This window comes from Falco punctatus (assembly GCF_963210335.1).
Source record: "Falco punctatus genome assembly, chromosome: 1".
Taxonomy (NCBI): Eukaryota; Metazoa; Chordata; class Aves; order Falconiformes; family Falconidae; genus Falco; species Falco punctatus.
Window position 1 is genome coordinate 105,094,594 of NC_137580.1, and position 18,792 is coordinate 105,113,385.

At 41.1% G+C, this 18,792-nt stretch overlaps 1 protein-coding gene across 2 annotated transcripts in view; it reads right to left on the minus strand.

Moving 5' to 3' along the window:
* The window catches only part of MYL10 (myosin light chain 10), a 53,395-nt gene that overhangs the window by 13,485 nt on the left and 21,118 nt on the right, over window positions 1-18,792 (minus strand). For both annotated transcript variants that reach the window (XM_080365515.1, XM_080365516.1), the window contains one exon: window positions 599-685. In XM_080365515.1, the coding sequence (XP_080221641.1) occupies window positions 599-634 (36 nt within the window). In that variant the 5' untranslated portion in view covers window positions 635-685. The remainder of the gene's footprint in view (window positions 1-598; window positions 686-18,792) is intronic.

Consider the following 18,792-nt stretch of genomic DNA (forward strand, 5'->3'; position numbering starts at 1 on the left):
TCAACGTGTTGTTTTGCTTTATCGGCATTTTTTGAGCAAGTCAACTGAGAGCTTCTTGGTATTTTCTTTTCTAGTTTGTGGGCAGTATTAGAAGGACACAGAAGAATATTTACTGTTGCTATTGTGGAACAGTCCACTAATTAAAGCCCTGGTTCACTAAGGCATCTCTATTCAGGATAATACTTGAGCATAACAGACAATTCTTATTTAAAATACCACTTAAACTTAACTTTAAACATGTGCTGAATCATTTTCCTGAACCAGGGCTAAAATGGATGAGATAATAATTTTCCTTTCTGTTGGGGCGTGGGCTTGTGGGCTTTTCAAAAAAGTCTAGAGCCTGAAACAGGACAGTGCGAGAGGGAGAAAAGAATGAAAGAAAGAATGAAAGAAAGAATGAAAGAAAGAATGAAAGAAAGAACAAACACACAAGGAAAATGATATACCAGCCAAAACCACAGAAATGATTCAGAAAACAACTGTGTGTTCTATTAAAGCAGATGGAGGATTGAGTAAGGAAAAAAAACAACCAACCAACCCCTATGTTACCCATTAGCAATAACAGGAGACTATAGAGAAGAGCAGAACAGTGACCAACCTCTTTGAACTCCTGGATCTGGGTTTGTTCAAACATAGAGAATACATTGGAACCACCTTCTATCTTCTTCTTGGCCTTTTTTGGAGCCTGTAAGACAAATAAGAAGATCAAATATAAATTACTTTGTCTGTTAGGCACCCATGAAAATAAATTCCATCTTTAACAGAAGGTAAAACATATACAGCCAAATAATACAAGAGGATTGTGTTTTGTTATGACAAGGCTTTTAGTTCAATCAACTGTATAAATATTTAAAACGTTTATAAGATACATAATTATATAACATATATATATAATAATCCACTATAATAGATGTATTATATATATATAAAAATGGGATTTAAAAATGCTTCTTTAGTAACAGATGAATCTCTCACTGAGGGGTTTTGCCTTTCCCTTGCTCCAGCCTAGAACCTGACAGCTCAGATGAACAAGGACAGCTTGTCACTGTGCAGCCTTAAAAAAGGTGAGGGACCTGAAGAGTGACACCGAGTATCAGCTGGTCTGCTGCTTGTTTCCTCGAGGACCTGCATATTCCTTGGGTAGAGTCACCTATGCCAGACCCTTTGACACAGGACAATATCCCCCCTTCTGCAGTGGCTTTTCAGAGCCCTGTACTGCAGGATGAGCGTTGTAAGCTCATCACATCACAGTCTTACTCACAGATGGAAGTTACAACTCCCAACCTGCTGTTCTCAGGAAATACAAGCACTTCAGGTAAGTGTCTACAGGTACTCCTTCTTCCCAGCTCCCACACAGGGACACAGCCAGCTGCAGAATGAGGCCCTGCACGAAGACTCAGCTCAGGAACCAGAAAGGGAAATTCTATCGCTTCAAGTCTACTCTGTCTGGACCAGCACCGACTGAATAGATTCTTCCTATGTATGAATACCTTCCACGTTTGCAGGGCAGTCTATATTCTTGCACCAACCTCTGACACTACACTACATTGCCTTAGTAGCTCATATAATTTTAATATTCAAGACAACCACCTTAACTAAAAGAATGGGCCTGCTTTTATCACTGTTCTGTAGTTCAAAGACTGAGACAAAGATTGAGGCAAGAGTTACAATGATATTTAAGAATCTAATGCCCACTAACAATCAGTCAGACTAGGCTTCACTAAATATCCTTGAATAAGGGCCCAACCAGCTTGCCTAAGACAATACAGTCCTTGTTCTGCAGTAAAGAATAAAATCTGTGATTCCTAAGTATTACAGAAATGTTTTAACCACAGCGTTATCCTGACTTGGGGCAGGATAATGAGATACAACACCTTCTGAGTTCCCTTCCAGACAGCTTATTTTTCTTCTTTTATTTTTTCTTTATCATTTTTACCTTTAAACTTCATCGTCATAGTCCCACCTGGTTCTCATGTCACGGAAAATTAGTCTTACTTAGTTTGGGTTATTCTGCGTGAAACAGAAGGCAACTTCTACTGCCTCCTTTCATCAAAAGAAAAAAGCCTGTGAAAGTTCAAATTCAATACTGATTTCAAATATCCTGAGGAGCAGAGCAGCTCAAGGAAATATTCCCACTTGACTCTGTTTGAAGTATACATTGTCTGTGATCAGTTTAATTTGCCAGGCAGATTTCTGCACTCAGCCACCCTGGTTTAGATCCCAGGTCAAAAATTAGGGCTATGGTAGATGCTCACCCACATACCCACACTCCAGACCTATCAAACTCCAATCAGCTACCACAAAGCACTAAAATCTGGAAATAGGAATGGAAATTAAAAGAAAAATGCATTTGTAGCGAGGATAAAAATAAGGATAGAATGCCACCACAAGCATGGGGCTGGGGGGGGGGGGGGAGCAGAGAAGTGAATAAGTGGAATATTTAATGAACGTAGAAATATTGATTTTGGAATAAAAAGATTCCCTCCTCCTCCTACACATGAAATAAGTGTTATTTTGAGCAGTAATGGGCAATCTTCCATGTAACGTGAGGTGCTTGGTGGAGGCTTTCAACACTTCCAGATCGAATGGAAATATTAAGAACAATCCTACGTATTTACATGTATTTGTTCCCCGAGGTAAAAAGAAAGCAGATGTTACCCAGCCGAATGTGTTGCAGGTTGGCTGGGGGAACCGACCACAGGACACAAGGTTGGCCTCAGCATTTTTGGATGAGGTAGTAGAATTGGTTCTCCCGTGCTTGTGTAGCTGGTCTTTATGAAGACAAAAAGTGCTTTTACCATTCTCATGCTCTGCTCTGCTGGGATCAAATACAGCATCCATATTCAACACGATAAACATTCCCCATGCTAGCAAACAATCTGCAGCTTTCTAAGCTAGCACCACATGAAGGGCAGTGGGGTCCAGCTCCAGGTTTTCTTAACTTTAAATGTCAAACACTGGCAATACCTTCATTATTCCTCAATTTACTGGGCTTTAAGCAAGGATTGTGGCTATAAGAAAGGATGAGATAAACCCAAAAGCGGTTATCTATTAGAAACAGGCCAGCAACACAAAAAAACCCCAAAAGTTTCTTTACATCAGTGAAGTCCTATTCAAGGCAAAAAAGACTGAAGACTAGTTATCCAGAGAACAATCACTGTACTAGGAGAAATTCATCATAGCATGGTATTTATTCAATGTTACTCTCTGGTTAGTCATCCCCAGGGATGATAAAGGAGATCAGTGCCCGTGCCGCTCAATCTATTTTTAGTTTTTCTGCTGAAGCTCTGGGTGTGGATCCTATTTATGATCTGCTCACTTGTGGAATGAGGCTAAGACCACCAATACATTTCACAGGGGCCAATGAACAGCTGTTGGATAGGAATGGCTTTCCATCGCCAGTTTCAAGCCAAGTCTTTTGGTATCAAACTTAGAGAGTATCTTGGGGTTTTGTATATACTGTATTTGAAACATAATTTTTCTGCTCTGAAAGGCTAGGAAATTAATAATCACAGAAAGAAACTGCACCTTGATTTTGCATGTCTGGTGGGTAGGCAGGTGCTGTGAAGGGGGAGGCTGAGAGATAAGTAGATGGAGCAGGAACCATCGTCACTGAGCTCCTGGTGGGTCATTCAAATGAAATGGCAGCTCTACAGTAGAAATAGGTCTGTGCTGCTGTCTGACAACTCCAAACGCTCAAGAATTTTTTAATTAATAGAATCAGGATTCTGACTCTGGAGTATCTCTCTGGAAAAAACAGCACAGTAAAAAGAGCAATCAAAAAACGTGTGGTTTCTAAACTGTCAAGGATTTAGTAGGTGACCTACAGTGGGTGACTGACACACCACTTCTGTCTGCCTTGATTTCCCCATTTGTAAAATGTAAAGTGTGCCGAGCTGCACTTTGCAAAGATAGCTGCTCTATCTTTGCAACATGTGCTTTGAGACTGACATACAAAACGTGCCAGATGAGAAACTGAAGAGCTGAGGGTCCCCTGGGCTGGGATTCCGAGGCCTCAATAGCACAGCAGTGGGAAGAATGTTGCAACAACTGAAAAAGCCTATTAATATTCCTGCCTGAGTGTATTAATCATCCCATTGTGAAGAAAACAACACTTCACTTTAGAAAAGAAACCACAGGCTTGTTGCATATCACTTATTTGTGTTACTAGTCTTAGCACTCTCTCAATTAGTCTGGATTTTAAAGGGTCTTTTTTTGGTTTTGTTTTTATTTTTGTTTTTGCTTTTCTGTTTGGTTGGTTTGGGATCGGTTTGCTTTAGAACCTTTAAATGAAAAAAATGGAGCCATACCAAAATCTGGTCCCAAGAAAACTGTGCTGAACCAGGCATTTGCTTTGAGCTGAGCTTCCCTCATTGAGGGTCTTTATATTTCTGCCTGGCAGTGTCAGGGGGCCGGAGAGGAAAAGGATGGTGCAGTGACACAGACTGGCAGAAACAATGAGTGTGCACTGCCTTTGCCTCTCTGGATGAAAGAATAGGGATTCCTTATATGTTGCTTATATGTCAAGTGAATCGGACTGAAGAAATGTCTGATTTCAGGGTGACCTAAACGAAAAGAGGGCAGGGAATCAGTTTATATCTCTATATGCAAAGGAGGAAGGAGCTGAAAACACTTGGTTCTTACTTCAGAACATGAGGCATTGTTTACCTTGATAAACTCATAAAAGGCTGGTGCTAGAGCAGGTTCATAACACCAAAGATACAAAGGAGTGACACTGGATTATTGCAGAACTTTGTCATCTCAGCCTCTCAATGAATTTGGCAGACAACCCCACAAAGTAAGGTAAAACAGACAAATTGCTGCCAGATAAACAAAGGTACAGCTCCACAACTGGCGCTACTCTGCACTGACTCTCAGGTGCACACTTCTACCCTTCAGTAAGTACGAAGTAACCAACCCCTACTTCACATTTTCTGCAGAGCCTGAACATCTCCACTGGCTGTCAGGTAAAATGGGCAGCACTCTGCCAGAAGCCACAATTTTGGTTTGCAGAGGTCAGTTCCCTGTTCGATCCACCATGCCCTAAAACACTCAGAAAACACTCTAAATAACTAAAGATGACACAGTTTGATATTCTTGACAGCCAAAGTTAAAACACAAGCAGGAACACTTCCCCAGTCAGCATTTTGTTGTGTCTTCTTTTAATTTTTTCACCGGAGAAGACACCAATGGATAAGCAGGTCTCCTGGGAGGGAGTCCTTCGGAGATAAACAGCACCGTACATTATTAAGAGCCTGATTCTGTTGTCTTGTACCCTTATGTGTTCATTCAGCCCAGGGCAAACTAGACATAAGATACTACCAGCTTTAAATTGCACCATTTCACATTTTGTATTTCCTTCCTCTGCAACTACGTCCATGACTACAGAAAAGACAGAATCATCCATCATCTTACTCAAATTCTGTCCCCTACTGTGATCCACAGTACAATGTTAACTCTGAGTTACTATTACTTTTTCATCCATCACACTCTCTCCTTGTTTTTCATCCACTCTGGGATCTCAGTGCTGACATTTCCCGTCTTTTGAATTTTTGTTATCATTGAATCCAGCTTCTGAATCAAAAGTTACATCTGAGACCCATCCAAGGGATTCTTGCCACACTGGACAGGATTTTTGTTGATGATTGTCTCACAAGTTTGCTCTGCTGAGATAATTTATGCTGCATCTGCACCAAAGAGCTCAGCGATGCTCAAGCCACCCTTTTTTTAGTGTGGTTTAGGTCCTTTTCATGGCAGGTGAGCTGCATAAGGCCAACCCAAGTGCATGCCTTTGAGGGAAGTCTAGAGGAGTAAGCAACATAAACTGCTCTAAGGGCACAATTTGCATTTCAAACAGGCAACAGCCTCAGATCATTCAAATAAAAACCCATGTTATCAGAACTGAGAAACAGAAGATCTTTTTATTACCTACTCTGCACTCACAAACAGATCCCTCCCTTCTCATCCTCGCTCCATTTTATACGGAGCCCCAGCCTCCCACACACCTGCACAGACACACACCCCCCTTTGATCCCTGCTAGGTACAAGTATCTGTTGGACTGCATCCTCCCTGCTTCACACTCCTGTACACTGAAGCATTCTCCTTTGCCCCACATAAAATCCCTTCCCAATCACAGTCGTCTTTTTTTCTCTCTCACAGATACACAGAGAGAACGCATTATCTCCCCAAAATTATCTGGGAACAGCAGATACCCTCTCCAACCGCAGACTGCTCAGCCTCTCTCTACAACCCCAAATCCGCCAGCTGCTTTCCCCACCCAGCAAATTTTCTTCTCTGGCATATACATACATGTCCTCCTCCTTCACATAAACAAATGAACAGTCCCTCTGTACACACGCAGTCCTCCAGGCTTACAGACAGACACATGTGCATGCACACATGCATGTGCAGATGCACACACACACATTTCAACAGTTAAACAACTGGCTGCACTGTCAGCTAGTGAAATCGGCGTTGCTCCACCGAGGTCAGTACTTGTTTCAGTACAGGTGGTACATTCCAGAAAGTTAAGCAGGCTGCAAAACACAGTCGATCAGAATGCAATCTATTTTGGGGTACGCAGTTCCCTTCAGCATACAGCATTTGCTACAAGGTGTCACTCAAACTGAATAAACAGGAATGTTTTGGGAATGAGAAAAAGGCTTCTCCCTCCTTCCTTCCGCCTCTCTTCCCTTCCTTCTCTCCACCAGCACAGAGCATGCGGGGACACATCACAGACCCAACTTCACTGAAATTCCCTGGAATTAACGGAGAGCCGTAGACAGCTCTCAGAACTCCATTCCACAGCACTTGTGTGGTCTGCTCTTGTTAGAAAAATTATCTCCCTGAACCCTGCCTCTCTCACTCTCATCAGCCCTGTATGTCAGAGCCTAGTAGCACTGGCTGACTTGTAATTATTTTTTACTATGCTGCTTTGTCTGCACTAATCCTTTGAAAGTAGCTTTACTGCACATCTGAAATATTATGATGCTATAAAACCTCTGTAATATTTATAAATCCCTTAAGACATCATAAAGAGAGAAAAAAACCTCCCTACAGAGTTCATCTAGCATAATTACATATACATTTCCCTCTGATTAATAAAAAATGATCACTTCCTTATGTAAAGATATTCTTCAGCTTTCTTTCATTAAGGCTATTTTTTTCTTTCCATTTTAAATCTGTTTCATGTGTCCCTGTATAGTAAGGTATCTCAGAAGCTATTTTCCTAAAACAAAAGGCACAACGAAAAGAACCACCACAGACAATCATCAGTTGAACTGGGAGTGAGGAGACAGACTAGTCTGTCACTCTATTTTCATGTCTCTTAACTTAAGCAATTTCATCACAGAATGTCCTGAAATATCTTCAAACATCAAGCAGTGTGGTGTGTCATTGAACTAAATAGGAGGGAAGAAAACTGTTAAATAAAAATTTTTAAGAGGGGAAAAAGAGAACCGAAGACCCAGCACTCATCCCCCATCCCACAAAAGGGCTGGCTTAGACTTTAGCAAAGATTAAAGGGAAACCTCTAAGTCCACAATTGAAGAGGCAGAAGCAGCACAAGGCACTGCTCACTTCTAAAACAGTGGTGAAGAACACGATTAGTGGCTTGCGTGCTCAGTGTGAAACCACTGACACTGGCCTTGCACTGACTGAAACTGGAACCTAGTTTTGTGCATGAATTTTAGAAATTACTTTGAATGTGGTTTTATCCTGCTCAGAACAGCACTTGGATCATATTCATCACATGCTTAAATGGGATCAGGTTTGAACTAAGCTTTGAGAAAGCTTTTCATATACAAGTGCCTCTCCGGTGTTCTCCAGAATCAAATATTCTGTAGCCCCAGGGAGCCATTGGGCAGCCTGAAAAGGACCTGCAAAAAGGAGAAAAATAAGGAAAGAGAAAATCACCAGATTTTATTATTATTATTATTATTGTTGTAGTCATTCCTCTGAATTTGCAGAAGACAAAGATAGAGCCTAATTTGCCCACTGCTTCTTAGGCAGGAGTTCTTCTGTGCTCCATGGAATCACATCAAGTGCACCTTTGGTGCAGAGGTGGCTGCTGGAGTCCCAGAGCTAAAAGCTAACGGTGAGCAGGGCAAACACAAGATACAGAAATTTCTGCAGTACTTCCTACTTCTCCCGGAAGTCTCAAGAGCAATACAGTTACAATTATACAGATACCCCTTTCCCTCACTCCCCATCCCACCATAGCAGACCTTAGCACTAATTAACACCAGCCGTGCCAGTCATTGCTGCCCTAGTGTATTGGTCTTGGAAAAAGATTCACGAGCTCTTCCCTTCAGCAACTGCATCTATGTTCCCTGCTTTATTCATTTGTTAAACACATGCAGAAAAGTCCTTGGAAGTTCACAGCTCACTCTATGGGATATATCTTGGTTCTGGATGTGATACTAAGTATGAGATTTCATGGGGTCCAGTGTAATCATTACTGCTCTGTTTGAATTGTTAGAGTCAGGAAGAAATACAGAGATAAACAGACAGACACGGGAAAGAATAAAACCTACCATACTGCTGCTGCTCCTTCAACCCCTTCTCTGCCAACCAGTCAGCCAACAAACACAATGCCAACTGTCTCTTTATATAGTGTCACCAAGGAATAAAAATATGCCTGCTCCAAGTTTAGACAATAGATGTAAGGTTGGAAAAGTGCAGTAATTGGATCCCAATACCATTCCAAGCATCTGTTCCATGCACGGCTTTCGCTTTCACAGAAATAATGCAGTAGATAAGTAGAGTAGGCAGTTGGGACACAATTGTACAGCGCTCACAATAAGGTAGAGCTGAAGGGGCTTTCCCATGCGCTTCTAAATAATGAATACAGGGTACGCACTGAAAAGATTTTAAGTGGACATGGCATCCTGAAAAAGCAGAAAGAGAAACACAATCCTTGAGAAAATACAGAGGAAACCAGCAATAAATCTGCTCCACTGAGATGTCTAGTAGCTCTAGAGTCTGGTGCATGCATTCAGAGCTCCAGAAAAATGACTGAGGTTCTGCATAGGTGCATCTGTAACTGGGAGGTATGCTGGAAAAGCGCTGCTCTGCAGATGGCAAATGACTCTGACCAGGTCTGTTTTCCCTGAATCTATCACACATGCCTGAAGTCCAGGGGCCAGATCTCAAGCTACTGTTTGAGAAAATAGGGGAAAAAAAAGAGATGTGTAGGAAAAAAAGAGATGTGTAGTAATGAATATGGTGCTGAGAGCAGGAGGGAACAGAAGGCAGCATAGGAACCACGAGGGCTGTGTCTCCCAGGGAATGCTCATGGACATTAATGCATACACATTCCATTCGATTCATAAATCATGTTTGGCATTATCACAACGGGCCAAAATGTTAACCAGAACAAAATGGCATAACTCCACGGACATGAAATCATATTTCCCAAGGGTCTAATCTATGTCTGTGAAAGCATCTATACAGGAACACCAGTACATTAAAAACAGCAGCAACAACAGGTTTTTCGGGAACATATGCTAGCGTCTGAAATACTTGCCTACATCAGTCACACGAACCCTGAGTCACGAAAGTGCTCAACGAATCAACTGAACTTTGAGACAGACATATATTTGAGTACCTAGCTGAACAAGGACCTTGTTCCTTCTCTAGGTCCTGCCCCTTGCAGTGCTGTCATCTCTAATCTTAGATTTGACTGCATGCTCTTCAGGGCAAGGACTGTTTTAGCTGTTGTGAAGTACCTCGAACACCTACAGGGATAATTAAGTAATAAATAAGCGTAATACAATTCATCTGGCTTTAGCAAAATTGTCGTGGATACAAGTTGGAAGTTAGCCTAGTGTTCATCATTCTGACTTCAGTGACATTATACCAATACCTAGTGTAACGCAGCATAAAAATAAATCCCTCGCTCCATTTGCCTGCCACCGCCTGCTGGATAGCAGACCCAGGGCTGTACACTGGATTGAGTTTGTAATCTGAAAAACTCAAACTTTTTTAGGAAAATCTTACAGAATTTCAAAGGCTCATTGTGATAAAGACTTACCGTGTTCACTGGGTTAGATCCTGATTCAGCAAAGCTAACTTTAAGGAAGGAATAGTCCCACTGAAATCAACATAATAGCTCACAAACATACATTTAAGAATGTGCTTACTTGTTTTGCAGGATCAGTGCTCTACTCCTAAGAAGACAGTCAAATGAGCAGCAGCTTTGTCACTGAATTCACTGGGCCCAGGATTCCATGCTGTGAATTTTGCGTCCTTTTTTGGAAGGATACTTATCTTTTCATCCAGCCATTTCATGAGTTTGTCCTTACAGCAATGTTAACAGTTGCTTTGTACTGTTTCTTTGGGAGTTTTGGTTTTTCTTATCTAGTATGTCATCAATCATCATTATTATCATCAATTTACTCCTTAGTTTTCTAGCTTGATCTGCAGGCATTTTCCAATAGTGCATGTATTTTCTACATTGATCTTTGTCTTTTCACACAATTCCTGTATTAAATGAATTCTTCCAAGCTCTTTTTAAATGACATGACATGTTAGGATAAAACCCACACAATACTGTGTGTTTGCAATGCACATGTCCTGAGAGACCAGAACCCTCTCTGCTTAGTCTATAAAACAAATCCACAGAGGAATTAAGGGAGACATACATCTTGGCTTTAAAGGTCTGCTTGCTTCTGCAACTGCCTCCAAATTATAGAAAGGCTCCAGACTGGAGAGGGGAGGGAGAGAAGGGGGGAATAACGTAAGGACTGAAAAAGAAAGGCTTGAATTTAATTGCCCTAAAAATTTCAATCATTCAATCTGGTAATTAGAGAGCTGGCTGATTCAGAAAGCAATTTCATTTGGAGGAAAAAAAAAAAAAAAAAGAACCCAACAAGATAATTGATGCTAAGTGAATATTTTACCTGAAATATTAAATACCAAACTTAAGTCTGCCTCTAGGGCCCTTTCTGCTACCCCTTTTTGATCTGTCTTTCTACTCCTTTGTGTTTTCCTCTCACATGACTCAACAGAACAGGACACTCCTTCAGAGAATCAGATTGTCACAGGGACAGGTTTATTTGAACTCTGTGCTGTGAAGGAGACAACATAATGATTTATTAGCAAAGAAAATAATAATAGGAAGTCTCCTGAGATCCAGACTGGCTGCAAATCTCAGTGAGGTTTTCCAGTGTTGAGTCTCTGTGTCTGTCTGGCCATAAGCAAGGTTTGATACCCTACCAAGGGTAACAGCTTTCTTTACGAGCTTATCAATGTTTATGTTGTTTATGAACTTAACAATTCTTACCAGAATGTTTCATGCTTAATTCTGGCCTGTCTGCTGCTAAAAAATGATACTTAAAGGTAGATCTCTGCAGTCATGCAGGGCACTGTGGATACCAGTGTCACAGGGGTCTGATTGCACAGATCTCTTTGCAGGATAGAGAGCAGAGCTGGTTTATTGCACACTCTTCAGAAGTAGTTACTGCTAATTCTCTAATATTTAATAGCCTGACTAACAAGGACAGCATCCCATACACATCTTAAAGGAATGCTGCATGCCTGGAAATTAAGTAGTTATTAACTTATACTACATTTATAGATGGAGAAATTATAAAGGAAGTGTATGTGATACACATCAGATTCTGGTATCAGGTGTTGTTCTAACTGCTCACCTGTGTGCCTTTTTCACACAAAATGCTACACTCTATTCCTGTTAGCAATATTAAATTTTAATCTTAAAACACCTTTTAAAGTGAGATTCCACATCTATTATTACTCAGGAACACCACATCAAATGTATTCAGATGGCTTTGCAGCTTCCTGATCATGAAAATGTTTGACCCATACAGCATTCACTACCTAAAAAGTGATGGACTCAGTGACAATTCTTATAGTGAGATGGGATGCCAAATGGAATGTGGCCTCCTCTCCTAGTTCAGCGGGGACAAAAAAAGCCACTAATGCTGAATATGTTACATAGGAAATATATAACAAGTACCTCTGTAAGTATTCCAGCTATTGCAGACTGAATTTTGAGACCAACTTCATACCACAACATTATACTTCTTCTGCACACAGATAGTTTTCCTTCACGTCTTTCAGTGGCATGCCTTCCAAAGAAGCCACGTGACAGTGAATCATATTTGGGAAATGAAACCTTCCATATCCTGCCAATAGTTAGGGACAATCCCCAAACCTTTAGAAGAGATGTATCCCAGCCTTCACACGAAAGGACTCCACTTTCTATGTACTGACCAGGCTTGATCTCTCTGTCTGATATCTAATTTGGTGCTGAGGGTAAAGACAAGGCCAGTCCTTATCTAAAAATAGGATTCATATGAGCCCCATCCTGGCACTCTCCACTCTGGTAAAATGTACCTTGTGGAATTGACAACTACTACTGTTCTCTGGCCATGTCATCTGTTCTTTCATTGCTATGTGCTCCTAACATCCTCTAAGTCACAGATGTTCATTTATTCTACAGGTGGGGAACAGATATACTCAGTAATTTATCCAAATATAAATAGAAATTAAAAGCAAAGCAGCAGACTGAAGAACTGTCTTGCAGGTCCTGGCAGGTGTGCAAACCATGGATCAGGAGCAGACACCAAGCGCCTCTCAAGTAGGCACTAAAGTGAGAACAGCAGCTTATTCCAGCAAAGCCACTAGCAAGAACTACCACGCTGAGGTGGATTTCAAGTCCTACAGAGAAATCAGCAACTTCCCTTGAACCACCCACTTTTCCTTAATGACCTTAAATTGATTAGGAGCTCCCCTTCTCTCCAGAGCCATGATGATTCCCTTTTCCTTTCTCCCTACAGTAGTTTTCTTAGCAGCTGATTGAATTCTTTACACAGAGGACAGGTTACACAGTGCTGCTCAGAAAGCCCATTCGCTAAGCTTGGTGACTACCGTATTTTGGAGCCTGGCAACAAGGCAAGTCTCCCAAATATATTCACTGTATATGGAGCTCCTACAGTTCAGGTATAGAAAAGAAAGACCTATTACAGATACCTCTGCAGAATTCTAAATAAATTAAACAGTGCAAATGCCACTGAGAATCTTCTCTTTCTGCTGAGCACAGACAGATACACCTACTTGGAAACAGCCAGCGCTGCTGTAACTGTTAATTAAGTTCTGTGCATTTGTTGTTCAGGACACCGAATCCAAACCTCCTTCTCTCCTTCTCTGACTTACCCCTCCCTCCCTGAGAATTCACATTCACTATCTAATCTGCTCTCTTTTATACTTGGAGGTCACTTTATGTTACTTACAGTGTGTTGCATAATGTCAAAATGCATAACACAACATAATGAAAAGCAGACTAATATAACTCAACCTGACATCAATGACATAATATGATGTGGCTACTGAAAAATGCACTGTTGTCATTGTTTTCTGTTTTCATCTGATACCTACTTACTATTCCAGCATGGGGCATTTGTCGCAGAATTTGAAGAAGGTTACGGACTGAGCATGCCAGATTCTGCAGTGGCTCCCACCATTTTGCACTGAGATCACTTCATTGGCTTTGCCAGGGTTCCTCCTGATTTACTCTAGCAAGGATCAGGCTCTAAAAAATCATCACATAAAATGCAATTACATTAGGAAAGCCATCAAGTTGGAAAATGCAGCTCCTGGGAGTAGGGAAATAACAACACTGTTATAGTCCCTGTAACCTTAGCTCTGCCCTCTTGGGTAGTAAATGAGCCTGTACTATTTTTCCTGCAGGATGTCATTTCATTTTGTAGAATTGTGTAGCAAAGCAGCTGTTCAGTATTTCTCTTAACTTCATCACGTAGTCTGTGGTCCCATATCTCATTTGCTGCACATCAACCAAATCCTTCTGTGGGTTAGGTACTTTTCTTCTTCCTGTTTTGATTTGCTTTTGTATTGTTCTAATTACCACAGTATATGTGTATTTCAAAACCAAGGCTGAATCTGTCTTCCCAGCATACCCGCAAGGTTGAAACACACTGTTATTCCTTCCTTGTTCCATAGACAGAGAGCAGAAGCACAAAACTGGATCTTACTACAGACCCAATAGGAAGTCCATCATAGGCAGGACTAGAATGCAAGGCAGCAAAACCCCAGCCTTTTGCATTAATTCTTCTATTTTTTCTTCTCTGGCTACTTTATACTGCCCAGCTCCCCAGTGGAAAAAGTAGACATGAGCCTTATTTGTGAAAACCTCAAACAATAATAATAAATGAAGATGGAATGTTCCGGTGATGTTATGAATCCCTATGCAACAGCTCTGCCTTGTTCTCCATCCAGCAGAACCAATACAGAAGACCCAACAGTAACCAAAATAATTGAGCTGATGGACTACAATGAAACTGCTGCAATTTCCACTGGTTTTACAGATGAAACAAAAAAATCTCTAGTCACTTCTGTCTAACACAGGCCCATAGCATTTTACACATCAGTTGCTGTATCAAGCCCATGTCTTCTGGCTGAGCTAGAACATGTTTTTATCGTTGTTGTTATCTTACGCTGCTAGTTGCTGGCCAAGACAATTCAAGCTCAGCGACAAAATTCAGCCCCCATTGACTTTGAGCCAGGCTGGTTCATAGACTTGTTCCACACTTTGTCACATCTGCAGTTTAGCATATCCTCCACAGCCACCTTGGACTGCAGGACACACAAGAGGTGTCATCTGTCCTTGAATGATTTGAAGGCACTGGAAGCAGTGGGACAGACCACAAGCTTTTTGCTGCAAGATAGGATTTGATGAGAAAGTAATTAGTTTCTACCTACAATGCCTGTTTTTTCTGGCAGCAAGATACCCTGCTGAGAAGTTAGGGTTTAACAAAGCCGAAGTCAGGAACTGAGAGAGGCTGGAGCAAAGCTGGAGAGCTCTATGAAAGCAGGTAAGGTTTAGACATTTGCTAACATTTTGGCCAAGTATCTTCACAGAAAGACAGGCTATATTCACTTAAAACTTTTGAAGAATAGAGGGACAAGCCCACCACTTGAAAAATGGTTCTCCCTGCCAGAAATTTTGTCTGAATGTTTCTGTCTTTCATTTAGCTTTTGATGAGGTCTATTTATGCCTTTTTCTGTTAGGATAAAATCTACTGTTCTAAATTAATCTGATGCATTTCTAATGTCTGTTTGTACACACATACATGCACAGTTTCTGAAAATGTTAGGAATATGTATGGCATGGAGCCTCCTAAAATTTCAGGATAAACAACTGGAATTATTCACCTAAAATCTAGCTATACCAGGATGTGATAAATATAAGGTTCTGTCTCCTCTGTCAAGAATCCAGCATAGAAAGAAGTCAATTTTTTTTACAGAAAAGAATATCTGAATATTGACCCAGTGGCTAAATTCATGCCACGTATTTGTGGTTTAATTGCAGATGAATCCCAGAGTATGTTGGATCACATCATACTGAGGTTTGGAGGCACTAAAGTTCCATTGCAGGTTACAACGCACACAAGAGAAGATAGGCAGGAATACTACCTCAGAGTACAGCACAGATTTTAGGCTATACTGTTCATAACAGCACTAGCAAAACGACTGCTAAATGAGGGATAATTCCAGAATTTAAGTGCGGTGAAAAGGACCAGCTGAAATAGTCACTGTGAAAATTATGAGTATAGTAGCTTGGCATTGCTTTGCAGATGTTGAATGTAGGACATGGTAATAGGGCCATATTCCACCAGCACAGTAGCTGTAAAAGCTGGGAACCACAAAGGCATTTAGCAACAATTTGTAAATGTCACAAGTTCCTAATTAAATCATTTGGCACTTTCCTAAAAAATCATTATGAGAGAATCATCACATGGCATAGTAACAAACCCTCTTGTTTGTACCGAAGAAACAACCCATATTCATAAACTTGGCTTAAAAGTATGAAAAGGAGCACAGCACCTAAGAAAGGTGCCATATTCTGTCCTCACAAACAATAGCATAAATCCATTGTCACCTCTTAGAATGAGTGGGATTATCTGGGATTGACCACCATGTAGCTGAGGACAGGATCTGGCCCAATATAATTTTTCTTTGTAGATTCATAGAATCATAAAATGGTTTGGCTTGGAAGGCACCTTTGAAGACCATTTAGTCCATAATGCTGGAAGTCCAGGAGCTGTACATGGAATGTGCAGGAGTGTGGGCTGGACTGACAGGGGAGGCTCAGTATGACAGTGGGTGATAGAGCACCCTGCCAGCACAGCGAGTCAGGGTGGGACCCAGGCTGGCCAGACAGTGAGCATCTGTGGGACAAGCTGAGCACCTCACGTATCAATCTTTTGAAAGCAAGCAGACACATTCACAAGGATGATAAAGCAAACTGAATCCTCAGACCGAGGCACTTGTGACTTGGTTCCTAAATATTTTGGTGATTGTGGATAGAACCTTACAGGACCCTAAGCTATGTCTGAATATCTTTGCTCCTGTTGTTGCCATCTGTGGTAATCTTTACTTTCAGCTGAGATTAATCCAAGTTCTTTTAATTTAGGACCCCCCAAAGCTATCCTCATTCTGTTGGATGAATTATACTGTTGTGACATGTCTCGACCTGCTGTTCGACACAGTTAGCTAGCTAACCCATTTTACATTACTGGCACTTCAAAACACATACATTAGTTATGTATGCATGCAAGCCAACCTCGGTGTACTCAGAAATGCAACACAAAATCCCATGGTAGTTTGAAAACAGACAGTACAGTCACTCAAACAGCAGGAAATGCAAATGCCACGTTCAGAGATATTGTCATATTCCAATATACTCCATACAAGTACCCCAAAATCATGAGTCAGCACCCTAAAAGTAACATCTTAGAGGACACAAGGTTTGAAAAATAATAATAAATTGTAAGAATTGCATCTCAGGTGGGCTGAATCACTCTGTGAGATACTAGTCTTCCTCCCTTGTCTGTGAAGGAAATATCTTTAACCTGAGCTTTTTGGTTTAAAAAGATATGAAAGAGAACTGGGCTATGAACCCAACATCCTGGCCACACAGAGAGACTCCCTAAAGCACAAAGTCAGATATCAAACCATGACTACAAACAAAACTGAAACGCTCTGGATGCACAGAGAGTTGAACTTGTGTAAGAAACAAATTTGACCCACATTGCACCTTTCAATCAGAAGTCAAGACAAAGGCTTCTAAAAGCCAAAATCTCTCCTGAAAGGAAAACCAGCGAACTGCCCATGGTACCTCCTTTGCTAGTTAGTTGCAGGTCATAGTGTGTATGTGGTGATACTGCTCTACAGGCTGGGGGTTGTACCCTCTGCAAGCATGAAAGCTCCCTGTTGAAGAACACAGGAGAGAACTGCTCTTGGCTCATCTCTTCCACTGAAACTCAGGCAGCTGTAGTGTGCACTCAAGCCAGCTTCCCACAAAGGGGTGAAACTAAGCATACAATCTATCCTCAAAATGAACTTGGGTCAGGCACTTCTGTGACACTGCCCAGCGTAATTATGGGTGGACATCATGTACCACCTCATTGAAAAAGTACAAAGCAATACAGGGAGGAAAAAGTCCATTGGGAAAGGAAAAGTATTGGGAATATAAACTGGAAGATGCTTATCATTAATCACTGTGGCTCCCAGTCAACCATCAGCCTAACTTCGGCAAAAAAATGGCATATAGGTAATAGTAGTCATTGCAGAGATAGGGCTACCATGGCTTTCTACAGCAAGCCAAAAACTGAGAAAGCTCCTTAGAAGATGGAATTAAGGAATAGCCACTCTTTTGTATTTTTAATTGCCTTATAGGGAGTGAGTAATGCTCCCTCACCACTGGCAGACATTGAACTCCTGCTGTATTAGAAGGGAAAATGCATAATAACCCAGGAAATTCTCAGTGTTCACTTTCAGACCTGAGGATGCCATTCAGAGTTCAGAGATCACATGTATGTATCAGTCATAGAAAGCACAGAAGAAAACAGTCTCTCAGGAAAGATTCTGCTGTGAATTCCTAGCCTAAGTTTTTTCTTACAGACACCAGGCAGAAGAAAATCCAATTTTCATCAAGCTCATTAAATCACTCTTCTGCCTACTGAGTGCATACTTCAGTGAGGCAGGTAAATGTACAGTCTGTTTAGACCCTATTTTCATCTGTTGTTTAATGTGTTTATATATGACCAGTCCTCTTCACTCATTTAGCCATTGTAGTTGTGCACTGTGCAGAAATTCGTGTAGATAAATGTGAGTTAGTGAAGAAAGGTCATTTGCATTTTGGTATTTGTCAGTGTGACATGAAAACAGTTAATGTGCAAGCAGGCATCAGCTGCACGACATTCTGTATTTCACTTTTAGTATTTATAATTCTTTTGTATAAGGAAACACAAAAATTCAAGGCTAACAGGTGCAGAGAGAAGTAACTTTACAAATCCAGTCATCACTCCGCACTTGCAGCTTTGTCCTGGACAGTTTGCCTGCTTCTTACCAGTAAGCTGCCAGACCTTGGAAGATAAGGACTGCCTGAAGACAAATTATGGGTAGATTACTCCTGACCCTATTCCAGCCTTTAGGTCAAGAAACGTATTATGTATCCTCAGATTTCAGTAGGACCTCTTGGATATTCAGGGTTTTTTTAAATCAACTCACCTATCTACTCGACTGAATGTACAATTTTAAGCTTCTTATGTGTAAGATAGGACGCCTAGGTGTCCTGCAATGTTAAGAGGCAAAAAAACCCACCCCAGAGCTCTTCAAGTAGCTCTTTCTCATTGTAAACCATGCTTGACTTCCTGATTTGTTTGTCGAAAAAGCCACTGAGTGTGTAGACATCTTTCATCCTTCTTAGCCACAATTTCTTTGAGAAATCCAACAGCGAAGGTGGATAC